Source organism: Myotis davidii, unplaced genomic scaffold (assembly GCF_000327345.1).
Source record: "Myotis davidii unplaced genomic scaffold, ASM32734v1 scaffold217, whole genome shotgun sequence".
Lineage (NCBI taxonomy): Eukaryota > Metazoa > Chordata > Mammalia > Chiroptera > Vespertilionidae > Myotis > Myotis davidii.
In genome coordinates this window covers 6,995,278-7,022,090 of record NW_006290034.1, presented here as the reverse complement: position 1 = coordinate 7,022,090, position 26,813 = coordinate 6,995,278, and the positions used below count along the sequence as shown (strand labels likewise).

General features: G+C 40.6%; 2 protein-coding genes across 10 annotated transcripts in view; one reads left to right on the top strand and one right to left on the bottom strand.

The window, feature by feature from the left end:
- Positions 1–7,259, top strand: part of ST7L (suppression of tumorigenicity 7 like) — a 116,345-nt gene extending 109,086 nt beyond the window's left edge. For 3 of the 5 annotated variants that reach the window (XM_015563445.1, XM_015563443.1, XM_015563444.1), the window contains exons 14-15: positions 3,480–3,628; positions 7,108–7,256. In XM_015563445.1, the coding sequence (XP_015418931.1) occupies positions 3,480–3,628; positions 7,108–7,129 (171 nt within the window). In that variant the 3' untranslated portion in view covers positions 7,130–7,256. Of the gene's footprint in view, positions 1–3,479; positions 3,629–7,107 lie in introns of all 5 variants that reach the window. The other 2 variants (XM_015563448.1, XM_015563449.1) reach the window with 1 other exon arrangement.
- CTTNBP2NL (CTTNBP2 N-terminal like) overlaps positions 1–26,813 on the bottom strand; it is a 42,854-nt gene that overhangs the window by 2,984 nt on the left and 13,057 nt on the right. For 4 of the 5 annotated variants that reach the window (XM_006763012.2, XM_006763015.2, XM_015563441.1 and 1 more), the window contains exons 3-5: positions 24,546–24,653; positions 4,478–4,708; positions 1,425–1,532 (exon numbers count right to left, since the gene is read on the bottom strand). In XM_006763012.2, the coding sequence (XP_006763075.1) occupies positions 1,425–1,532; positions 4,478–4,708; positions 24,546–24,644 (438 nt within the window). In that variant the 5' untranslated portion in view covers positions 24,645–24,653. The remainder of the gene's footprint in view (positions 1–1,424; positions 1,533–4,477; positions 4,709–24,545; positions 24,654–26,813) is intronic. The other variant, XM_015563442.1, reaches the window with a different exon arrangement.

Here is a 26,813-nt window from a genome sequence, read left to right as displayed (position 1 = left end):
GAACTCTTTCTGGGCTTAAACGCAGATACGAGTAGTTGCATTTAAATCATACTTTTTATACAAATGCAGTCTGTTTTAATCATTATCCCAACCCCATTTAAAGGGAAGGGTTAAGGAACCCTTTTAGTCAGTATTTGTCAAATGTTGAGACGCATTCATAGATGGGGAAACCAATTGAGTAAGTCATAACCAGAACTTTTAAAAGATAAAATAGAAGAGAAAATATCCATGTGTATTTTAAGGATTATGTATGATTTCATGATGTTTTTGTTTCAGGCCTGTGTGTATATAACTGGGCTGTGATGTAAAATGTTTCGCCCTGGCCAGTTGCTCAATGGTTAGAGTGTCAACTCATGGACCAAAGGGTCTCGGGTTTGATTCCCGGCCAAGGGCATGTACTTCGGTTGCAGGTTCGATCCCAGTTGGGGCCCATGCGGGAGGAACTAGTCGCTGGGTCTCTTTAACATTGATATTTCTCTCTCTCTTCCCCTTCTCCCTTCCTTGCACTCTCTCTCTAAAGACTAATGGGGTAAAAAATATCCTCCGGTAAGGATTAAAAAAAAAAAATCACAAATAAAACGTATTTCTACTGGGAGTCCTAAGTCAGAAAAAGTCAGTGTTTGCCAAAACCGGTTTGGCTCAGTGGATAGAGCGTCGGCCTGCGGACTGAAAGGTCCCAGGTTCAATTCCGGTCAAGGGCATGTATGTTGGTTGCGGGCACATCCCCAGTGGGGGATGTGCAGGAGGCAGCTGATCGATGTTTCTCTCTCATCGATGTTTCTAACTATCTCTCTCCCTTCCTCTCTGTAAAAAAATCAATAAAATATATTTTTTTTAAAAAAGTCAGTGTTTGACATTAGTGTTCCCCAAAGTGCATTTTAGGGAACAATAGCCTCAGTCAGTGATCTATATCAAGAAAAGATATAAGATTTCTATATCGAGAAAACACAGATTTGCTCGACACAGAATACTGTCTTTTTCCTGCAGACTCAGTGTGCATTTGTATACCAGAGGGTCTGAGAAATTGAAGTTAGAAACCTGCTTAACTTTGTTTAATCCAGTCATTCCCGGACTTGTTTGTCTACAAGGCTCTTTTCTTTTTCTTTTTTTAAAATATATTTTATTGATTTTTTACAGAGAGGAAGGGAGAGAGATAGAGAGTTAGAAACATCGATGAGAGAGAAACATCGATCAGCTGCCTCCTGCACATCTCCCACTGGGGATGTGCCCGCAACCCAGGTACATGCCCTTGACCAGAATCGAACCTGGGACCTTTCAGTCTGCAGACTGACGCTCTATCCACTGAGCCAAACCGGTTTCGGCAAGGCTCTTTTTCTTGAGCAACACCAATTTACACCTGGCCGAACCATCTCCGAGAAATGCGATTCCTGGCAGATGCTGTGCGAAGCCCTCCACCAAATTACCTGTTGGGTCAGCCTCTCTCTCTCCTTCTCCAGCATGTAGGTGACGTCATCTCCCTCTGCTGTGTCCTGGGCGTGCCTTTGCCTTTCCTCCTCAAGGTCTAAGATCACCTTTAAAGAATTAAAAAAAGTCATTTCCAAATATCAAGGGATCACACTTATAATACCATGAATACTAGTGCCTATCCACTGAGGCACCTAAGAGTTCCAGAGTCAGACAGACAGCCCCAGTCAGGGCGAGGAGCACACTGACGTCAGCAGACAAGGAATTTAAATGACACGTGGGAGAGAGAGAGGCGGGCGGAGGGTAACTGCTTTGGAATGGCGAGGAAGCTGCTTTGCCTGAGGAGCCCGGAGCGGGCGGGGACTGCAGAGGAGAGGGGTGATGTCGGACAGGAAACAAGGGGCCTGCCTCAGAGTCTGTATTTCCCAGGACAGTTCTTTGTGCCTCACCTTTATTCTGAGACATAGAATGTTGGCAGCCAGGCATCTGCTGCCAGGCCTGAGCCGGGGTCTATCCTCTGAGACACAGAATGGACAGGCTCAGGGCTCGGGAAGAGCAGATGTGACGGAGAATGGGGTGAGGAAAGGGGGTTATGTTTGTTTGGGGAAGGTGGTAAGTAAGGGTGGTGGGGTGTAAGATAATGAGCTCCACATCTATAATAAAAGGAAGTAAGGAAGTGTCTAAAACTGATAAAGCGAAGAGCCGTATATTATTTAGAAATACGGAAGTTACCTATCAAAATAAGTGGTTATTAGAAAAAGTGGCAGTCTGAATGTTGAAGAGCAGGACTGGGAAGAGGTGGACTAGGGAATCTATTTCATAATAAGCAGAGTAACCAGTAATTCACTGCTCAAACAGCGCTTCTCAGAGTCAAAGGGGCATGCCAAGGTGACGGGCAGAAAATGGACTCCCTCGGGCAAACTGGGACTATAAGCACCCTCATCAGAAGCCTCTAGGTCAGCGGCTCTCAACTTGTGGGTAGTGACCCCTTTGGGGGTCAAACGACCCTTTCACAGGGGTCGGTCGCCTAAGACCATCGGAAAACACATATATAATTACATATTGTTTTTGTGATTAATCACTATGCTTTAATTATGTTCAATTTGTAACAATGAAAATACATCCCGCATATCAGATATTTACATTTCGATTCATAACAGTAGCAAAATTACAGTTATGAAGTAGCAATGAAAATAATTTTATGGTTGGGGGTCACCACAACATGAGAAACTGTATTAAAGGGTCGCGGCATTAGGAAGGTTGAGAACCACTGCTCTAGGTACTACATAATGTCCAACAGAGTCAGTGTTCTACTCTGATAAAACATGTAAGATTAGATAGGCAATTGGTTTAAAATAGATAACATTCAAAGACTCTTACACTGAAATACAGTCTTAAGGAATCTGGAATTATTTCTAACCTCTTCCTTTCCCTAATCATCCAGAGCCACAAGTCACCCCTATACTAAGTACCCCCTTCTGTGGGCTCGAAAGCCAGCCAGGCATTCAGCGTCAGTTACTTCCTGTCTGAAGTGGGAAAAGGCCTGCCTTCCAAACAAGGATGCTGTGAGGTTTTCTTAGAGGATTATGTATCACTGAACACCCCGCCGAACACACACACACACACACACACACACACACACACACACACACTTTAAAGCAGAGGTAGGGAAACTTTTTTCTGCTGAGGCCATTTGGATATTTATAATACCATTGATTTAATATAATTCACTTAATATAACTTTATGTTGCTATGAAAAAAGCTTCTAGATTTATTGAATTTCGAGTCCTGCCTGTGGTTGCATTGGCTGGGCCAGACCAAATGATTTCTTGGGCCTTATATGCAGGCGGATGTTCCCCACCCCTGCTTTAGAGCAACTAACTCAAACCCATCAACACCTTTTAAGTTGGGGCATAAATGTCTTCAGGTTATTTCAGTAGACCAGAGGTTAAACTTTCCTGGGTCTTGGACAACTGAGAATTCAATGAAAGATATGGGGAAGTTTTCATTTTCTATGAGAATGCATAAGCTTTTGGCATTCTGTGTATTTTTAGGGGGACCATGAACCATCTGAGGCCCATCCATCATTGAGAACCCCCACTCTGGCCTTTCATTTGGACTCTGAAGGGGCAGAAAACCCATGGGCGAGACCTGAGTCAAAGCAATTTGTCACGTGTTTTAAGCAGATGGCTCCTGAATGCAGGTAGCCATAAAAGTAAGCTAAGGTCCAGCAAGCTGCAGCTGCTAACCCAGTTTTTCAGAATAAGTTGCTTTCTATTAATTGTGCTGATGTCCTCCCTGTTGGTATAAATCGAAACCAATGGTTAAAAAAAAAATGCAGATTCTAGCCAAGCATGTTTTACAGGCCACATCTGAGCAGTAAATGACAAGAATGGGAATCATAAGCACTCGAATTCCAATGAGATGAGGAAAGCGCAGGTTTGCCTTCCAAACTAGGGCTATACACTCACACACTCACACACACTCACATACACTCACACACGCACACACACACACACACTTTCTTACTAGGGTAGAACAGTTTTAAGGTAAACAACCCTAGGTACTGTTTATGGTTTCATGAGAAATAAAATGCAATGAAACTCAACACTAGAAATAAATGAAAATAATTTAATGGCTTATAGTAAGGTAAATTCTCTCTCGCTTGCTCATTCCCCAAATACCTGTTAATCTTTCTATTTATCACATAAGCAAACAGAATGCTCCGTTCAGCTACAAGCTTGGTTACACCCCAGTTTGTTGCCAAAGTTTGAATGATCGAGAGCTGAAAAAACATGCCAAGTGTTTGGAGTGCCCTAGCAAGAAGGAATGCTGTCTTGGATGTGTCTGGCACACTCCCTAAACTTAACATGTGCAACAGCCTGGTTTTCCTCCCTATCTCCTGGCTCCACGGTGAGCTAAGGGGCTTTCTGAGACCTGGGGAACCTCCGGTTGAATTACTGTGAGAACTGGCAGCGGACATGCAGTATCAGGCATTGTTTATACAGTCTCCCCAAGAGCTTACGCAGCCCACGTCACCCGGGGAGCCCACCTTGCGGTGCCTGCTCTCAGCAGCAGCCAGCTGGGACAACATCCGTTCCTGCATGTTCTTACACTGCTTCATCACCACCTTGAGGATCGACAGTGGGTTTGTGCAGACCGGCTGCTTTTCGCCATCGTTTTTCTCCTTCAGTGTTTCAAAGTCTCTCTGTAGAGCCATTAAAGGATCACTGATGTTATATTTTCCATAGCGTTCTTCAATGAAAGTATCTCTGTGTTGTGCCTGGGAAGAGAAAACATTGCATTTTGCTTTTTAAAATTACTGAGGAAAGGGATTTGCTAGTAGTTATACATGAAAGGTGACGGGTTAGTATGAAGAGAACCTGTTGGCTACAGATCCCATGGAGCCATCTACATGTAGAAATGACATCAGAATGGGGGCACAGTATGATATTAATGAGAACAAATACTTATACAGAGCTAACTACGTATTAAGACGTGTTCTAAGCATTTATATTAACATTAACTTATTTAAGTTTTACAATCCTCTTAGGTAGTGACATCATCTCCACTTTGCAGCTGAGAAAACTATTAGGAGAGGTCAGGTAACCTGGTCCAGGTTACTCATCTAGCAAGTGGTCAGACTGGGATTTAACCCCACGCGCCTGGCTCTAAAGTTTGTGTCCTTAACCACCACACTCACGGCTTCTGCTTGTGAGGCGTATATTCCCCACAGGCGTATCTGGTCTTTTCTGAGTTACAGCACTTGCATTTCTAAAATATGCTAAGCATGAAATTTTGTGAGTTTACATATTTGGAGACCTATCAAGGTGGCTGTAGATAAGTAAAGCATGCTAAAAATGTTCTTGAATTACAATCTAGGACTATCTGTGATTTTTACATACAGAACTTCACTCAGTTGGTGGGTCAAGAGGGCAGAGGCACTTACAACCAGAGGTGCAGACAAATCCCTTCTACCTGCTGCCAAATTCCACCCCCTCTTCTAGTCTCTGCTCAGCTGCTACCTTCCACCCCCATCCGCCCCCTTCGGGGGTGGTGAGCTCTGAGGATGAGAGGTCAGCAGGGAATGCAGGCTGGTGTCCAGTCGGGTCTAAGGATCAGGAAGAGAGTGGAAAGATATTCTCAGGCTTCCGCTTCTCTGCTCTCTGCTAGGAAGGACTGACGTCCTGCGTAGGAGCAGCATATAGTATGTGCCGGCAGACAGAGTGACATTAGCAATTACTGTACTCCAGACATTAAAAGTTTCCCAAGACATCTTACAAAAAGTGTTTATATAGCACTGAGAAAACTTTCTCAAAAACCAAAGCTTACATTACCATATAATATAAGCTTTCAAATGAAATCTAGTTAAGAAAATTACTGTCACGTATCAATTTAAAAAATTATTTCATCAGGGGCTATATTTTCTTATAACCATCATCCACAAATAGGAACCCATTTGAAAGAGGAATTCACAATTCAACGGCTATGCTTACAACAAACAAACAAAAAACAAACCCTAAATAAAATAAAGCATGGGGCTTCTTTAACACAGAAGTATGTTTCACTGCTGAAAATCTGACGCTTCCTTTTCCCTTAAACTGTTCAAGTTCAAGACCCAGGAATCACAGCCTATGCTACTCATTTGTGTTGGTATCAGGTGGCAGGTGTTCAGTGCAGTTAGGGGCACTGGGTTTTACCTGTCTCGGCAAAAAGATGACATTATTGGAGTCTCTGGATAATATCTGTATACTGGAAGTAGGAAAAGGGAACTCCATTTGTTCCTGATAGCCATCTTCTTTGCTCTGCTGTGTGTGTGTGCGCGCGCATGTGACTTAAAGGGGAGGGACCTGATTTTTTCCAGTTCCAAATAAAAACGGAAATTTTCAGTAAAATTTCAAAATAAGCTCTAGTCCATTCAGAATGGAGAGAGACAAGACCAATTCCTGAACTGCCTATTTATATTTTATTATTATACTTCAGAATCATGGTGAGAGTAAAACAAAAAAGCTAATTTTCAGTTACATTTTGTGTAAAAACATTTTAAGGGCACACATTTTAAAAAAATGTTTTACTTCTAGATTGATTGTAGGAAGAGAGGGAGAGAGAGAGAGTGAGAAAGAGAGAGAGAGAGAGAGAGAGAGAGGGAGAGAGAGAGGAATTTCGATGAGGGAGAGAAACATCTATCAGTTGCTTCTTGCACTGTCCCTGACGGGGGATCGAGCCCACAGCCTGAGTACGTGCCCTGCGACCTTTCAGTGTAGGGGACGAACTCCAACTAACTGAGCCACATTGGCCAGGGTGTCAGTCAAACAACATGGGACTCCTCAGCGTTTTTCTTCCACCGAGAACACTAGTTTCTTTATTTTCAAGTATAAAAAGATGAGATTGATAACCTAGGATTCAAGGAAAGTATCGATTTACATCTATTCATGTCCTAAGGCAAATCCATGGTTAGAAAAGTACTTGGACAAAGGAAGTAAGAGGAGAAAACACTCTTTAAGAGGTTGCAATTCCACTTTTCCGTCACCCTTTTTATTCATGGTTACCATTTCTGTCTGATGAGCGATGGCAAAGGAATCGAAGGAATGATTACTGGTACTGACACTGGTTTCATAGGGCAACCCCTCCCTCCAAAGAAACCTTGTAAACCCGCGTGTTTTGTGACCTTTTCCTTGTCAGACACCATGGAGAAGAGGGATGAGAGCAGGAGCCGGGGGACAGCTCATGACCTTGACATTAGATCTGCTGAGAAGCCGTCTCTCAGGTTTGAGTATGTAGTTAACTAATCCTTAAGAATACGACTTTTTAAAGCCCGCACTGTTATTATCCTGTATAATTAATAAGCACCACCGAGCTACGAGTAATGGACAAGGAGCCTGTTTGGTGAGCCTCAGACTTCTGAGAACAGTTGTTAAGCTGTCTGTTTTCTCTTGAAGTTTCACAGTAATTCCATAATCACTTGCATAGTAATTACAAGTTGTACAAAATAGGTGGCTTTGCACATAAATGAAAAGAATCTGCGGAATAATTTTAAAAAGGCTCCTTGTCACAAAACTCTTCATTTAAATACATTCTCATATGGGAACAGTGAATTTGAGGTCTATATTTATTATACCAAACACTGGATTGGAAAATGGGAGACAGAATATATAGTATTTTTCAATCAATTTAATGCCTCAATCAGGCGAATTGTATGGATGACAGGTTTACTAGTAATAGCACAACTAACAACAATGACAATAATAAAAAATAGATGTTAAGATTTGAAGAATGAAAGAAAAGCTTTAGTGGAGGTGTGTATTGGTCATCTATTCCTGCATAACAATGACCCCAAAACTTAGCAGCTTAAACAGTAAACACTGTTTTTATTTCATAGTTTCTGAAGGTCAGGAACCTGGGAGGGGCTGGGCTGGGTGGTTCTGGCTGTGTCTCAGGATGTTGCAGTCAAGTTGTTGGCCAGCACTACCTCATCAGGTGCCGTGGGGCTGGTGGGTCCATTTCCAAGCTTACTCACATGGCTGTAGGCACAGGCCTTGGTTCCTCGCATGTGCTGCTTCCCACAGCACAAGTGATGCCAGAGACAGACAGACAGACACACCAAGATCGAAGTCCCAGTGTCGTTTATAACAATCTTAAAGTGATATCCCATCACTTCTGATGTATTCATTGGTCACACAGACCGACCCTGGTAAATGTGAGAGGACCCATATATAAAGGTGGGACTATTAGGAAGTGGGGTCACTGGGGGCCAACTTGGAGGCTGGCTGCCACAAGGTGAGTGACTCAATATGCTTCTATCTATCTATCTATCTATCTATCTATCTATCTATCATCTAAATATATTTTTATCGATTTCAGAGAGGAAGGGAGAGGGAGATAGAAACATCAATAATGAGAGAGAATCATTGATTGGCTTCCTCCTGAACGCCTCACACTGGGGATGGAGCCTGCAACCTGGGCATGCGCTCCAACAGGGAATCGAACCATGACCTCCACTGAGCCACATTGGCTGGGCCATGCTACCACTATTTATATCTCAGGTGAAAATTGAGGAAAAACTGTCAAGGTTGAGGTTTAATAGTTTAATGGTATTTCAGCTACCAAGTTTTATAAAAAATAAAAAATTTTATAAAAATATATAAATGATCTTGATTTGCCTTTTGGGGGGAGGAATTCAGTAATACAGCTGAAACTAATCAATTTCTTGTAATTTCATTATTTTCATTTCAACAAAAACATACACTTTAATTGCACAGAAATTCCTACATGGTCAGAAAACATAATGCTCTGTAATTTCAGACAACAGGAAAATAATCGGCTGGTTAGACAGATTCAATTATACAGGATCTTACTACAGCAGACAAAGCCTACTAGTCATCTATACTCATTTATTTTTACTGTCCCAGGCTGAATGAAACACCACTACTGAGAGCTTAACATAAGCCACACAATACCCAGAGCGTCTGCCATGCTTGCTCTCCAAAACTTTAGCTTTTATGACCAACTTCAAAAAGACACATGAAGCAGTCACCTCCTCTCTCCTTCCCAATATTATCTATACTATTATAGGAAATTAACCTCTTACTTTTTTAAAAAAGTAAAAATTTAAAGAATTGTTTATTGATTTTGAGAGAGAGGAAGAGAGAGAAGAGAGGAGAGAAAGAGAGAGAGAGAGAGAGAGAGAGAGAGATTTGTTGTTCCATTTATTTATGCTGTTTCCACTTATGCATTCATTGGTTGATTCTTGCATATGCCCTGATCGGGGATCGAATCTGCAACCTTGGAGTATTGGGATGACACTCTAACCAACTGGGTCCATGTGGTCAATTAGTATTTATCTCTTGCATTGATTGAACATTTCCCATTTATCTTTTTTCCTTCCTGCCTAAATTGTAAGCAACCTGAAAAGCACTTGTCACACCTCTTTCTTCCTCCTGTATCCTGTATTATGTCTGAAGCCCGAGACACTTAGTTGATATTTACTTTTCGGTCTTTTTCCTGATGTCTCAGCCTCTCCTTACTCTCATCTTTTTTGTGAGATCAATATTTTATTATGCTATTAGTAAAATCTATGGTTTACTTGTATAATCATTTAAGGTAACAGCAATTCATACATTCAGCAAACTGACTGGATAGAATGCGCTTCAAAGATTACTTCTGGAGTCAGTTGGCATCCACAGATATTTGTAAAAGCAATTATTTACATAAGGAGGGATGATCATTTATTAGTATTTGACTCAAGTGCACTAAATTCTTTGGAAGTTTAGTACAAATAGCCTCAGGGGGGTACTTCTAGCTGGCGAGCTGCTTGTTGATAGAAAAAGAACATGGGTAAACAGTATAATGTAGCTGCGTCAACATTCAAACTCCAGAGTCCTATGAAAGTTTCTGGTAAAATGGAAATAAATGTGTTAAGGTTTTTGGGGGCTATTCCTATACTTGTGGTTAAAACAAATTATATATACTTTCTGGCCTGAGTCTACAACTTCTTCAGGTGAGGAAAAAATGTGTGAAGGGATTCAACTAGTCCTGAATAAATGAATGCTCTGAACATAAATCAAGGATTTTAAGAATAATTTTAAATGATACATTAGATCCTAATCCTTCTTGTTCAGGAGATCATATATCTCTTAAAATGAGAGTTGACACTTGCCTTGAAACATACACAAAAAACAGGGATGGATCACAGACCTGAGGATAAAATAGGAATGGCCAAAAAAGCACATGTCTCACTGGTGACAGGGAGGTATAAATTAAAACTATAGTAAGACACAAGAAAAGCTAAAATCTAAAGGTTGACAACATCAAATGTTGGAGAGCATGTGGAACAACTAGAACACTCACACAGTGCTGGTGGGAGTATAAATGTTAGTGTAACTACGTTGGAAATTAATCTGGAAGTTTCTCATAAAGTTAAAAAAATGCCTTGCTGAAATTCCACCTCTAAGTATTTATCCCAAAGAAATGAAAACATATATTCACAAAAAGACTTTTACACAATTATCCATAGCAGCTTTTCTCATACTAGCTCCAATGGAAACAATTAAATATCAATCAATAGAACAAATATGATGCATTCATACAATAGAATACTATTCAGCAATGAAAAGGAATGAGTTACTGATGAACTTGAAAACAATAATGATGAACCTTAAAATTATTATACCGAACAAGACAAAACCAAAAAGCCAGATATAAAAGAATTCATTCTGTGTGATTGTGTCCTAACAGGCAAAACTAATCAATGGTGAAAAAATCAGAATAGTGGTAGCCTCTGGGGTAGGGAGACAACTGACTAGGAAGGGGCACAGGATGACTTTTTGGTATGATGAGAATGTTTCTGTCTTTATAGGGGTATAGGTCAAATGGATGTATGCATTTGTCAAAGTTTATTAAACTGACCACTTAAGATCTGTACATTACACCAGCGGTCGCCAGTCTTTTGGACCTCATGGACCACTGGTTGGCGACCGCTGCATTACGCTGTATCTAAATTATATCTCTAGTTAAAAACTATAAAAATACATAGTGAGCACTAATGGGAAAATTAAGTTATATGTAATATAAGCTATTTTACAGAAACATGGGAAGTTCAAACCAAAGTTATTTTAGTCATGATAAGTACAGCAGAAACAACACAAGAGGCACTGACAGTGGAGCGCGTATTGCCTGTCAATCAGAGTACCCAATTGTTACGCCTCTAATCTAACCGAACCTACAGTATTCCCTGGAGGTAGGCATCGCTCTATCTGCATGTCATAGAAGAAACTGAACATTAACCTGTGGCTTTCCCAAGGCTACAAAGCCAGTTAGTTAAGTGGAGAACAGTAAATGGTATATAGTAAGTACTGAATATGTTAGCTGGATGAGCAATACATAGACAGGTATTCCCCCCGGGACTCTGTAGGAGTGAACTTCAATTTAGTTCGTCTCAATCAGTAGGTTAAAAATGAAATAGAAAACATCGCAGAGCACTGAAAAAAGACCTTTCAAGAAGGACTTCTTTTGGCATAAGAATACAGGGGTGTGTGTGTGTGTGTGTGTGTGTGTGTGCGCGTGTGTTGGCGTGTTGGTGTGTGTGTGTGTCCCTTGGGTTACAATATAAAGTCTATTTTTCATGGTGTCCCTGTCAAATAAGTTTGAAAAACACTAGAATAGAATGAAGAACCCAAAAGTCTGATTCCTGAATCTATGAGTTTAAACAGTTTAATTTAAGCTATAATAAATATGTAAAAACTAAAAGTAACAAGGAATCAGTGTAATTATTTTATTTTAAACTAACTAATGTGATAAAAGTCTACCAACCAGAAGTCCAGCCTAATATCAAATATACCAAACACAACAAACAAAAATCTGTGTTATTAGGGTTAGATAGCACTGCTGAAGTCGGGGAATTTTCTGGACTTGGGTGCTTCACAGGGCACGTGCTTTGGATGCTTTCATTGAACACTTACTCTGCTGGGGACCAAATATGCTAAATGATGTAGGCGATGATCTGGGGACACAGATTTGACTAAAGTAAGACTTCATCCTCTGCTTTTAAGGAGCTGACAATTTGCCAGACAAGTTTAAGACCTAACAGCAGAAATAAACAAGTTGCCTTTGCTTGTTAAATGTTTTCTAAACAATATCATTAATGTTTAAAGGAACACCAAGTACAGTTTGTTTGGTCAGAACTTTCTAAGACTCAGACCTTACACTTACAAGGAAAAGGAAGGAAAAGGCAAACCCTGGAAGTGGGCGGGTCCTGGCCGATAAATGGGACTATCAGCAATTTAACGAATAACAGGAAACACCATGAGGTTGAGAGGGCACACAACCAAACCCGGCTCTGAAGTCTATATAGAGACCCAGCCTGCAGACTGACTGTGGGTGATACTGGCAGTAACTGTGACCTTGAAAAACCTCATTCACGAATGATGTGCGCAGGCTCTTCCGCTCACTGTGTGGTAACTGCAGAAACTAACTCCAAGATTAAACTATTGAAGAAGAGATCACTAAATAAAATGGGAAAGGACATCTTCCCCTTTCAGGGGATTCTAGGAAGGAGATGTGTAATTGTGGGGTGGGTCTGAACTCTCAAACGTCTTTCAAGCAAGATTCTTCCATTACAAACACAGCCTGCTATTACAGCGACACATGGCAGGAAACCAGCTGCTCCAATGTAAGATCCTGGGAAGAGGGTCCCTAGCTTGGCTGAGGGGGAGAAGTTCACATTGAGAAGTTTATTAAATAAGCAGGAGGAAGAAGTGAGTGGGGTAGAGGAGGGTGCAGGGCTATGTGGAGACGGGGTCGAATGAATAAAGAGGACCCACATGGCTCAGCTGGTGCGGCTCAGTGGTTGAACATCGACCCATGAATCAGAAGGTCATGGTTTGATTCCTGGTCAGGGCAACTTGATCCCCAGTGTGGGGGGTGCAGGAGACAGCTGATCAATGGTTCTCATCATTGATGCTTCTATCTCTCCTTCTCTCTGAAATCAATAACTGTCTGATATCAGTTACTTGCTATACACCGTTTCATCACATCACCTGTCACATTACAAATGGTGACATTTAGGGGTTCAAGGTGCCAGAAGAATAAGCAGATTTCTCATGTAAGGGACATGTCTTTGAGGAAAGAAAGGAGGCGTTCTGCTTGTCAAGTGCTACCTACTGAGAGCACACCACGCTCTCTGCCGCGGGGAAGGTTCACAGATGACAGCAGTGGGGGGTTTCATTGCATTCATTCAGCCCGAAACTAAAACAAATAGAAAAGGGAAACAGCTTATTCCTGTTCCTTTGACTTCCTCCTATTGTGTCTCTCTTGCATGTGTTAGCCTTGTGATGTGGGATTAATCAGAAGTTATTTCTAGTTGCCCCTAGAAAAAACACACAAAAAGGGAGACAACGTGCAATTGGCAAGCTGATTCTAAAATTTATATGGAAACACCAAGGACCACGAACAACCAAAACAACTTTAGAAACAACACGACTTGCCCTGGCCAGCTCAGTTTATTAGAGGCTTGTCCCCAAACACCAAGGCCAGGCTGTCCTGATCCCCAGTCAGGGCACACACAAGAACCAACCAATCAATGCATAAATAAGCAGAACAACAAATCAATGATTCTCTCAAATCGATAAATTTAAAACAACACAAGTTGGAGGCTTAACACTACCTGATTAAGACTTACTATAAGGCCACAGTAATTAGGATATTGCGGTAACAAACAGATCAATGGAACAGAACAGTGATTCCAAAAATAAACCCACAAACATGCGACACTGATTGTGCCAAGGGTGCTGAGGCTGTTCCATAGAGGAAGACAGTCTTTTCAACAAATGGTGCTAGAACAATCGGATATCCATATGCAAAAAATAAATAAATAAATAAGAGGATTTTAATCCACATGTACCATGTAACAAAATTCATGGAAGTTGATTATAGACTGAAGTATAAAAGTAAAAGCTATAAAATTATAGAAGCTAAGAGGAGAAAACCTTTCTGACCTTGGTTTAGGTAAAGATTTCTTACACCTGATACTAAAAGCAAAATCCATAAAAGAAATATTGATAAAATGGACTTCATTAAAGGGAAAACCTTATGCTTTTCAAAAAGATACAGTTGAGAATGAAAGGACAAGCCACAGACTGGGAGGAACGGCATATATGTAATGAAGAACGTGCATTCAGATATAGAAGACATGCTTAAAACTTAATGAGAAAACAAGTAAATCAATCTAAAAAATGGGCAAAAGATTTGAATACTTCAGCAAAAAGGACAACACAGATGGCAAAGAAGTACATGAAAAGATGCTCAACATCATTAGTAGGGAACTGCAAATTAAAACTGCAATGAAATATTATATAACTACTAGAGGCCTGGTGCACGAGTTCATGCACCAGTGGGGTCCCTTGTACCAGTGCATGATTGGGGCCGGGGAGGGTCCACAGGAGGGCTCCAGGGCGTGTCCGGCCCGTCTTGCCCAGTCCCAATTGGCTGGACCCCAGCAGCAAGCTAAGCTACCAGTCGGAGCATCTGCCCCCTGGTAGTGCACATCACAGCTACCAGTCAAATGGTTGTTTAGACTTTTATATATATAGACTAGAGGCCTGGTGCATGGAATTCCTGCACTGGGGGGGGGGGGTCCCCTCAGCCAGCAGGTGGACATCCCTCTCATAATCTGGGACCACCTGCTTCTTACCACCACCTGCTCGCTGCTCCTGACTGCTGGGCTTGCTGCTTCTTAGCGCTGCCACAGAGGCTGGAAAGGCTCCCGCCACTGCTGCTGCACTCGCCAGTTGTGAACCCGGCTTCTGGCTGAGCGGCGTTCCCTCTGTGGGAGCACACTGACCACCAGGGGGTAGCTCCTGCGTTGAGCATCTGCCCCCTAGTGGTCAGTGCACATCACTGCAACTGGTCATTTCGCTGTAACGGTCGCTTAGACATTTATTATATAGATTAGAGAGGCTAAAGTGAAAAGACTGGCTATACCCAGTGTTAGTGAAGATGTGGAGCAACTGGAACTCATACTAGTACAGCGGTTCTCAACCTATGGGTTGCAGTCCCTTTGGCGGTCAAACGACCCTTTCACAGAGGTCGCCTAAGACCAGCCTGCATATCAGATATTTACATGACGATTCATAACAGTAGCAACATTACAGTTATGAAGTAGCAACGAAAATAATTTTATGGTTGGGTCACAACATGAGGAACTGTATTTAAAGGGCCAGGAGTTTGAGAACCACTGTACTAGTACGTGTTAGTGGGAATGTGAAAGGATATATCCACTTTGGAAAACAGTTTGCAGTTTCTTAAAAAGTTAAACATGTTGCCCTGACTGGTTTGGCTCAGTGGATAGAGCATCGGGCCTGTGGACTCAAAGGTCCCAGGTTCGATTGCGGTCAAGGGCACGTACCTTGGTTGCAGGCACATCCCCAGTAGGAGGTGTGCAGGAGGCAGCTGAATTCATGGTTCTCTCTCATTGATGTTTCTAACTCTCTATCCCTCTCCTTTCCTCTCTGTGAAAAATCAATAAAATATATTTTAAAAAAAGTTAAACATGTACCTACCATACAGTTGAGCCATTTCACTCCTAGGTCTTTATCCATAAGAAATGAAAGCACATGTCCAAACAGAGCCTGGTATATGAATGTCCATGGCAGCTGTATATTTAATAGTCTCAAATTGAAGCAATAAAAATGTTCATCGATAGATGAACAGATAAAACACTGTGATACATCCATATACTGGACTACTACTCAGCAACGAAAGGAATGAGCTACAGTATTAATACAACAACAAGGATGGATGTCAGATTACGCTGAGTGACGGATTTGTTCATCATCTTGATTATAGAACAGATTCATGGAGAATACATATATCAAAACATCAATCTGTACACACTAAATATATGCAGCTTATTGTATGTCAGTTATACCTCAATAAAGCTGTTTAAAAAACAAAATATAACAATATGCCAAATCAAACAGAGAAATAAAGAAATCAATGGGAAAAAGCCATTCTAAAAAGCTTCCACACTGTCCCTGTATTTCCTGTTTTCATTATAAAGAGAGAAACAGGGGAATATAACATAACATCTGTTTCATGCCCCAGAGTGCACCCTTCACCCTGCCAGCTGTCTCTAAAGACATGCTTTTGGTTGTGGGGGTGGGGCTGGATCAACTCAAAGCCATCAATTCCTGTAAGAAAAACAAGCTAACGTGCAAGCCCCGTCGATTAACAAAGATTGAAAGCTTCATCTTTCTTACAAAGGACAGCATAGTACAGTATTAGGGAAGACAGTGTGCTTTATGGAATGTGCCTTGTTCCTAAATGGATGGACTTTAAAACCTATATTCTAATGATAACTCACGGTGAATGAGGTCCGATCACCTTGATGCGCATTTGCTCTCATTTAACCCTCACACTGACCGTACAAATGTACAGGCACTGCTCCCAGGGGAAGAAACTGGTCTAAGCTCACACACAGCCACTAATGGCAGAGCTCAAACCGAGGTCTGCCTGATTTGAAAGCTCATGCTCCCAACAGCTACACTTAAATGAATGTTCTAGCTGATGGTTTTGGAGAGTACATCGTAATTAATTTTATGTCTCTTTTTTGAAAAGCTAGGATTTCATGTATGGACTTTGGGGGAACAGGATTAAAAAAAAATCAGCCATTCCAACTATAAAAAACACACATTAAAATATGGCCCAACATGGCCACTGATTAATTCCCTACTAAACCATATTTCATTGTAAAGGTTATGAATATAAATCTAAAATCTTATAATTTAATTTCCTAAATAAAATTGTTCGCTTCCTAATTCTCCAATTCTTTTATCCAAGCAGAAACTGACCTTCTCTCGGTTTCAGCTTTTATGTTCATGTGATTTTTATCAAAGGTCTAAATTACCTACCCCAATCTTAAAGCTCTTCTGAAAAATCAACTATCAAAATGAGATCATTTTGGCCAAAGAATAATGTTAGATCCAGGCTTATCCATGCTGAAGAATGCATCCACTTTGAGTCCATTCACAGTATATTCTGATATTTTCTTTAATGCAAACACTCTTGACAGGCTTACTAATATAGGACAGTGTATGCTGCTTGCTAAATTCAATTTTACCTTCCTCCTCTCAGCCCAGCTTTTATAATAATCTGCTTCCATAATAGGCACAAAACCATGACCAAGAGCAGATGTCAGCTCTGCTTACAGTGAACCTGTGTTTGTGGTGTTGAGCTATAGACCTTACCTAATACTTTTTGTTTTGTTCTATATCTTTGCCACTTTATAATTATTACTAGAGGCCCGATGCATGAAATTCATGCAAGGGCCTTGGCCCTGGCCCCTGCCCACCGTGGCCCCCGCTGTGGCTTTGTCTGGAAAGAAGGACATCCAAAAGCACGTCCAGTCTAATTAACATATTATGCTTTTATTATTATAGATTATTATTTTAAGAATATTTTCAGCAAAAGTACAGGCATACCTCAGAAATATTGCGGGTTCAGTTCCTGACCACTGCAGTACAGTGAGTATCGCAATAAAGCGAGTCACATGAAGTTTTTGGTTGCCCAGTGCATATCAAAGGTATGCTCAGCCCTGGCTGGTGTAGCTCAGGTGGTTGAGCACTGTCCCGTGCACCTAGAGGTTGCTGGTTTGATTCCATGTGCTCGGGTTGCAGGCTCAGTTCCCAGGAGGCAGCTGATCCAAGTTTCTCTCTCTCTCCCTCAACCTTCCTTTCTCTCTAAAATCAATAAAACCATATTAAAAATTTTTTAAAAAGTTAAGTTTACACTGTACTATAGTTTTCTAAGTGTGCAATAGCATTATATCCAAAAAACAAGGTACATACCTTAATTAAAAATACTTTATTGCTAACAATGCTAACCATCATCTCAGCCGTCAGTTGCCCCAAACCTTCAATTTGTAAAAAATGCATTACTAGTATCTGCAAAGCACAATACTAAAGCGAAGCACAATAAAACAAGACATGACTGTAAATCATTTGTCGTTTCAACACAGACCTATATATAACATTTGGATTTTTAATTTTTAACCCCTGGCTGCTTAAAAAACTCAAAACAGTTAAACCAGAGTGACATATTACAGTCTCATACTCTAAATATATTTCTAACTTTGTCCTGTCTACCATGTTTTTGTCTATAAATCTTCTTGCTCGGGGAATTCTGCAATGGCCGTTGGCCAAAAACAACAAAGCTCTACTCTAAGCTTTAAAAGTTATACCTGTTTTATGATGGAGACATCAGGGGAAAGGAATTCAAGACTCCTCAAGTTAATTCTACATGGAAGTTGTAATACTTTAACATTTATTACTGTATAAGCAATTTAAAAATGCTTTAACATAACATGATACTAGTAAATATGGGGGAGATTCTACTTAGTCGTAGTTAAGTGTGGCTTTGCATCCAATCTAAGATGTGCAGATATACCCAATGTGGAAGATTCATAAATGAACGATTTGATTTAACTTTTTAAAAAAATATATATTTTATTGATTTTTTACAGAGAGGAAGGGAGAGGGATAGAGAGTTAGAAACATCTATGAGAGAGAAACATCGATCAGCTGTCTCCTGCACACTCCCCACTGGGGATGTGCCCACAACCAAGGTACATGCCCTTGACCAGAATTGAACCTGGGACCCTGGAGTCCGCAGGCTGACGCTCTATCCACTGAGCCAAACCGGCTAGGGCTTGATCTAACTTTTATTAGCAGTCAAATCTACTTTCTAAGTTTCTAAATAGCTATTGATCAAGGAAGGTTCCCTCGTCTTCTGGAGGAGTCAGACCAGCTTGGAAGCCATTTCCTAGATTTGCCTGGAATTAATGAGCTGAGCACTCTTGCTAAACTGTGTGATCCAGCCCAGCCGCCCCGGGACAGGCAGTTCATCAGCAATGTGATTTGCTTTCACTGTGGAGGGGATTTCTATAGTGTTTTCATTCATGGAAAGAAAGTGGTCAGAGGGAAAGACTTTCATAAAGAATGTTTTCCTGTGATGTAATCACTTCTAAAACAGAAAATCACTTTATATAAAGTCCAATTAGGTCCAAATACAGTATAAATGGTCTCTGTATAACAATTATACTTCAAATACAGAAGAGGCTGAATATTACATTATTTTCTGTTGGCCTCCCTGGTTCTATGCCAAACGTGTCTTGGCTGCAACAGAAGAATGAAGAGGCTTTTGTATTTGGGGGAGAAAAAGGAACATAACTATGGGGGCTCTAGAAGGGTATAGTTGCAACCTGGCGCTTTGCAGAAAACTTGGAAAATGAATAAAGCTCTTATAATTACAACTGTAGCCCTAGCTGGTTTGGCTCAATGGATAGAGCGTGGGCCTGTGGACTGAAGGGTCCCTGGTTTGATTCCAGTCAAGGGCTCATGCCCAGGTTGTGGGCTCGATCCCCAGTAGAGGGTATGTAGGAGGCAGCTGATCAACAATTCCGTCATCATTGATGTTTATATCCCTCTTCCCCTCTCCCCTCCTCTCTGAAATCAATAATATATATATTACTAATATATATATATTAAAAAATAGTGATATTTTAAAAAGTTAAAAAATAATTACAACTCTATAGGTAGGATCTACTTTCACACTCTGGGAACTTGATAACATATTCCTGTATAAACCTAACCTTTGTCAATGTGACCTACTATTTATTTAGCAGCTATAGTGAACCATAAGGTTTTGTTCAGAGATGCAAGGTTAGACATTAGATTTTATGTCCAGCAAAAAAATCTATTTTGAAGGTAAGAAGAAAAAAAAAGATAAGATATTTTACTTAAACAAAAAGGAAAACCCATAATAGCTATTTAGATACAGACCAAAACCTTTTCAACTCACTACACAAGAGTTTAGAAAAAATACTATCCCTGGCCAGATGGCTCAGTCGGTTGGAGTATTGTCCCATATACCAAAAGTTGCAGGTTTGATTCCTAGTAGTCAGCGTACATACATAGGTTGCAGGTTCGATCCCTGGTTGGGGGTGTACGGGAGGTAACGGATGGATGTTTCTCTCTCACATCGATGTTTTTCTCTCTCTCAATCAATTAAAAACCAAAAAAACCCCCAACAAAACCCCACAAAAAACATATCCTTGGGTGAAAATGTACTAAAAGGAATAAAATGAGTAAGCTGCCATATTAGTCAAGAAGTTTAACAAGTGTGTGCTGTTTAGCAAGAGCTACTGAAATAATGCAGTAAATCCTGATGTAATACAGAATCAAAACAAACAAACAAACAAAACAAACACTATCCCACAAATAAAATGAGGTTTCATTTTAACTTTTAGGAATCTGTTATGGCAGTTGCTTTTTTTCCCAAAGGACTGAAACAATTTGGAGCCCAGCTGCTACTTACTTTATCTAACAATAGACTGTACATAGGAACAGGCTGTAAAATTTAGTAATTCACAACATTCGCTTTGAAATATTATGGCAATCTTTAAAGCAACATACCACAATGGCACAATCAGCCCCTCTGTTCAACAGACATTTATTGAGCATCTATGTACTAGCCACTATGCTGGGTGCTGAGGACATAAAGATTAGCAAAGCAGACATATAAAGCTCCGTAGGTTTGTATAGTTTCTAAGGCTGAACAGCAAAGAGAAAACAAAGTTGTCCTTTGATTTTGTTTTTCCATTAGAGCAGTGGTTCTCAACCTCCCTGACTGTGAATGTTATTTCATATCAAAATGCTCCCTTAATTATAGCTCTAGCTTCTCAAGCTTTAGGCAGCTCAGTCAGAAGCTGCCTAAACTAACTGAAATTGGATCCCTGCAGAAAAAATATATTTTAGGGAAACATGTGCACCAAGCACCTACGCATCTGTTAACATTAAAACCAGAAGGCGGCAAGTATGTTAAAGCATACATAGGAACAGGCTGTAAAATTCAGTAATTCACAACATTCGCTTTGAAATATTATGGCAATCTTTAAAGCAACATACCACAATGGCACAATCAGCCCCTCTGTTCAACAGACATTTATTGAGCATCTATGTACTAGCCACTATGCTGAGTGCTGAGGACATAAAGATTAGCAAAGCAGACATATAAACCTCCGTAAGTTTGTATAGTTTCTAAGGCTGAAAAGCAAAGAGAAAATAAGGTCATCCTTTGATTTTTGAACCATTAGAGCAGTGGTTCTCAACCTGTGGGTCGCGACCCCTTTTTAATACAGTTCCTCATGTTGTGGTGACCCCCAACCATAAAACTGTTTTTGTTGCTACTTCATAACTGTACCATCCTGCATATCAGATATTTACATTACGATTCATAACAGTAGCAACATTACAGTTATGAAGTAGCAACGAAAATTATGGTTGGGGGTCACCACAACATGAGGAACTGTATTTAAAGGGCCAGAAGGTTGAGAACCACTGCATTAGAGGCAGTCACCCCCAAACTCCTACCCCAGTTATGAGGGGGCTGAGGCCCACAAGTTTTTGTGTAGGTCAACTGTGATATTTATGGGCAACTGCTTCCTGGAGGCCCAGTATGAATAGCAGTAGGTCCCCCAGAGAGTCTATTTAATGCCCTGCTACACTGTGCAGTTTCATAAACTCTGATTGCTATTTATACTATTGCTGCGCCTGGAAATGTTTTCCGAGTTCTAAAGGGGGTCACCATGAACAAAGTTCTTCCTGGCTCGGCCGAGGCAGTGAGGGACACTCTGCCAGTTCTAAGTGGGTGACTCCTATGGTGAGGAGAATAGGGGGTCTCAGAGAACCAGGGGAAGGGAGTGGGAGAAACAACAGGCATTGGGAGTGAGGGTTAGGAACCAGCTCAGATTTCCCCCAGTCCTCCTTTTCCTTTTCTCCTCATTGATCAGATAAACATGGGGTAAGAAAGGGGAGGGTGTCCTGGGTTTAAGCAGGTTAGGACTGCTGGTATTAGTGGGACGGGGTTAAGCGAAATAGAATACAGTGTTCAGGGAAAGGAAGAGAACCACCAACAGTGTCAAAGGAGAAGGTCTGTGAATGTGACAGAAATGAGTGAATAATGATACATGTAGTATATGTTGGCAGGGGCATCATTAAAAAATTGGGCATTGTTGAGGGCATCCAGAGACATCCAATCCAAAGATTAGCAACCACTGACTGTTTCTTGGATATGGAACATTATATGTGCTGACAGACTATAACTAAAGGGAAAAAAGAACCCTACACTGTTGGAGTATTTGCAATGCCATGGAAATTGTAGTGTTACATATCAATATTAGTTATTAATCATTTGTTTTATTTTTAATGTTTTTATTGATTTTTGAGAGAGGAAGAGGGGAGAGAGAGCGAGAGAAACATCGATGGGCTACCTCCTGCATGCCCCCCACTGGGGATGGGAACCTGCAACTCGGGTATATGCCCCAATCGGGAATCGAACCGTAACCTCTTATTGCAGACAAGGAAGCTTCGCTCCAGACAGATGGAATGACTGGACCGAGGTCACACATTTATGCTCTGGCATGACAGGCAGACTCAGGCAAGGAACTTTAACATATGTGATGGGGCATGTGTCAAAGGCATAAACATATGATTTTTATTTAGAAATCACAGGGAAGTCATGCGAGACTGAAGCAAGCAGGGAAGGAAAGTAAGGCAGACTCCATCCCCCACATCGTAGGGGAAGTGCCTTGTGCACTCTGGAGAAATGAAACCCTGACAGTGACTTATCACACATTGTAAAGCTCCAGGGAAGACACACAAGCAACAGTTTTCAGTGAAAAACTGCCCTGAAGCGTATTTAATTAAATAGAAATGTCAGTCTTTTTCAGTCGCCTTAAATAACATAAATTAATGTCACTCGAAACTTAACAGCATGTAGAAATAACAGGTTTAGATTTCATTTTTATCACAATTATAATTTCAGAGTGATACCAGAAAAGACTACCCAGACTAAGTAAAGGAACACATTTGCTGTTTCAGTGCAGGGAGGGAGGAAAGACAGCTCAGGAACAGAAAAGACGCAGCCTTTGGTATGAACCCTAATGAGTGGGTTACTTAGGAAGTCACTGATTCTCTAAGTCCCCTAGGAAGGCAAAGAGAAGATGATCTTTGTTGCTGTAAGGAAATCTTCAACAGAGGCGTTTCATATGAACTCACATGATATATTAACAAAATATTTCATATAAAGAGCAAGGGTATTTTGAAAAAATGTAGTAAAGCACTTCATAAACCTAATGAACTTTAGGATGTACATCAATATAACCTCTAACTATACTTTTTAACTATAAAAATCTTCCTAGATATTTAGACACTCAGTTACACTTGGCAGGGACTACGCTCTCTTCAGTACGCTCAAGTCTCCTCTTTGGCTGTTTCCGCCTCCTTCTGGAGTGTCATTGTCCTACTACTCACACAGACACCCTAAGATCTGGTCTCCCCTTCCCCAAATACTATCTCAAGACAGATTGGGGCCTGCCCTGTGTGGCTCAGTGGGTCAGCGTTGATTCCTAGTCAGAGCACATGCCCGGATTGCAGGCTTGGTCCCCAGTGAGGGGTGCACAGGAGGCGCATGATCACCCCTGTGGCGGGCAGGAGCAAGAGGCAGCCAGTCAATGATTCTGTCTCATCATTGATGTTTCTCTCTCTCTCTTCTTCTCCCTTCCTCTCTGAAATCAATAAAAATATATATATTTTAAAAAGACAGATTGGAAAACATCCTTACTAAGGTGTAAAAATTTATGACACTTTAAAGGAGTTATTTCCCACCCCTTCTATTTTTTAAAAAAATTGGACTATAGCCCTAGCGGGTTTTGGTCAGTGGATAGAGCATCAGCCTGCGGACTGAAGGGTCCCAGGTTCAATTCTGGTCAAGGGCACATGCCAGGTTGCAGGCTTGATCCCCAGTGGGGGGCATGCAGGAGGAGCTATTTCTCGCTCCTTCTCCCTGCTCTATGAAATCAGTAAAAATAAAAAGAATTAAAAATATTAGACTATATATTTTAGAGCAGTTTTAGATTTACAACAAAACTGGGTAGAAAGTACAGTTAACACCCCTTCCCCTTTTCATTTTAATGGATATCAAATACTGAAACAAAACTAGAAATTTTTAATCTGGGGTCTAGAGAATCCATGGATGGTCTTCATGGGTCCTTGATCTCATAGATATTATATTCTGGATTGTGGTATATGGGTGTATATACATTTTTTTGGGGGGGGGTGTGCATATACTTTTTTAAAAAAAAAACCTCACCCAAGTCCAAGGGTATGTTTTTAAAATTGATTTTAGAAAGTAAGGGGGGGGAGAGAGAGAGAGAGAGAGAAACCACCCGGCCACAGCTATATATACATTTTTTTTTAAGGAAGCAGGTCTCAGCAGGTTCTCAAGGGGATGGCATTCAAACACAGCTAAGACCACTGAGCTAAAGAATGAAGTTCAAGGTCCAGACATCAGGTAGAGAGATTAAAGGAACTATTTTGGGGACAGAAAGGCTTCACTGGTGTCCCTAAAACAACACCACACAGGTGGGGGCCACTCCAAGTGTCAGTAAGTATACCCAGGCCTCTGACTTGAACAGCGCTATAGAAATACCCTGCTTAAGTAAATTACAACCAATGAAACAACTTTCGAAAAACATATGATTACAGCTCCTTTTTCCCTTATTAACATACCTTTAAAGCTTCTATAACAAGGTCCCTGGCTTCAAGCTCTCCTTCAAGAATACTGAACAGTGTTAGGAGTTCAGGCTTGCTGAGTTTTTCCAGATTCATCCTGAAGGCCTAAAACAGAGACACCGTCAGACAATCTCTGAAGACAGAGTTAACTTGATATGATCAAAGAAAAATAAATTGAGACAGACAAGTAGTATAACTATTATAGTATAAAAAGCTTTGAGAAAATAAAATTCACTTTATTGATTTCATCACTACTCACAAAAATACATTTTATTTTTCCTCTAAGCATATTTGCAAGCATCCTAGAAGGTCTCAGAATGAGTTAGTCACTAATTTTGTTCACTAGAAATTCAGGTAAAATTGTGTTACAATTAATAGTATTTCACCAAAAATTGTTATACCACAAAAAGATTTCCCACCTTTAGATAACCAGATTCAAAACCCACATATGAAACATGCTGGCATCCCTCTGAAATTGGCTGAAATGAAATTTGAGCAAAGATAATGTTCGCTGGGGGTATGGGAGAGATTTTTCTTTTAAATTGTCTACTTTCAGAGAGAATATCACAATATTTATATTTCATATAGCAAAATAATACTTAAATGCAACCAATATGCAAAAGTAATTTTAAATGGCTTCTTAAAAAATATATATATATTTTTAATATATATTTTATTGATTTTTTACAGAGAGGAAGGGAGAGAGATAGAGTTAGAAACATCGATGAGAGCAAAACATGGATCAGCTGCCTCCTGCACACCTCCTATTGGGGATGTGCCCGCAACCAATTAAAAAGGCAAGTCTCTTTCATATATATATATATAGTTTTAAACATCTTCATTGGCCAGACTACTGAATGTATTTCACTTAAGTTCACATTTCTACAAGGAACTGTATCTTTTGAAATATGTTAAATGGGAAATCTCATGGCACAAATTCTATCTTTTCCACGAGAGTAATTTCTCACAAACCACACATAGAAATTAGATGGTTGTTTTAGGGTCTTTTGACCAGCATTTATGGTAAAATACATTTTATAACTTCCAAAGTAGAGCAAATACTACTTTCCTATAGTTTTCTGTAGAGTGAATCATGGCATGACTGGTTCACACACCCTCCAGTAATTCCCAGCTCTGAAGAGAACATTAAGCTTTCGGAGGCACACAAAAGACGCATTGATTCCCTCCAGAGCTATGCCTTCAGGTGAAGGAAAACATGGAGAAAACTCTTACTTCACTGTGTTGTTAGACTGTGTTTTGGGACATGCTGTGCAAATCTTTTTGCCACATGGTAAAATATGTTCAATGTAGCTTCACCTTTAAAGGACTAACTTTCTAATGAGGGAGTTTTAGCGACTAGTAAGTAATTCTCACATCAGTGTTAGAGAGAGATCTCAAAGCAGTTATTTTTTTAAAGACTAGTTTACTGATTTTGAGAGAAATAGGAAGGGAGAGGGAGAAAGAGAAACATGGATGTGAGAGCAAAACATCGATGGGCTGCCTCCTGCACACCCCCTATCGAGAATCAAGTCCTCAACCCAGGCATATTCCCTGACCAGGAATCGATCGGGAACCTTTCAGTACATGGGATGGTGTCCAGCCAATTGAGCCACACCGGCCAGGGCTCACAGCAGTTATTTTAAAAATAAGAACTAAAAAACAGCAATAAACCTAATAAAGCGAAACTTAATATAGATGGAATGTTGGAAAGAACACGTGGCTTTGCAATCAGATAGATGCCAAGCCTGCATCTTCCTGGTTGTGTAACTTTGGGCAAGTTTTCAGATGATCACCTTTCTTATCTGTGAAAGGGGGTGATGATATCTAACTCATAGCGTTACTGTGGAGATTGCGTTAATAAAAGTAGAAGGCAATGCCAAGTTCCTGATACAAACCGAAGAACGGTTTAATTATTAATAACTACTATCCTCTCTCATTTTCCAAAGCAATTCAGAGAACAGTATTACCACAGTTAGGGGCAGCCAAGACCAATGACCTCAGAAATACCTTCTGCGGCCCTTTGTAAAAAGGCGCCAGCATCCTGAGTGAAGAATGGCGAGGACGAAGCTGCCAGCTGAGTCACCTGGCTTGTTATCTCTACGTGTGTAAATCACTCAGTGCACACAAACGTTAATATCTGGAACATCTTGCTGATGTGTACCAACCCATTTAGCTTAGTGTCTGCATGAAGTGAATACAATACAAATATGACACAGAAGGAAAAAAAGGGCCACAGCTGTATAATAATTCAAAAACCCACAGATC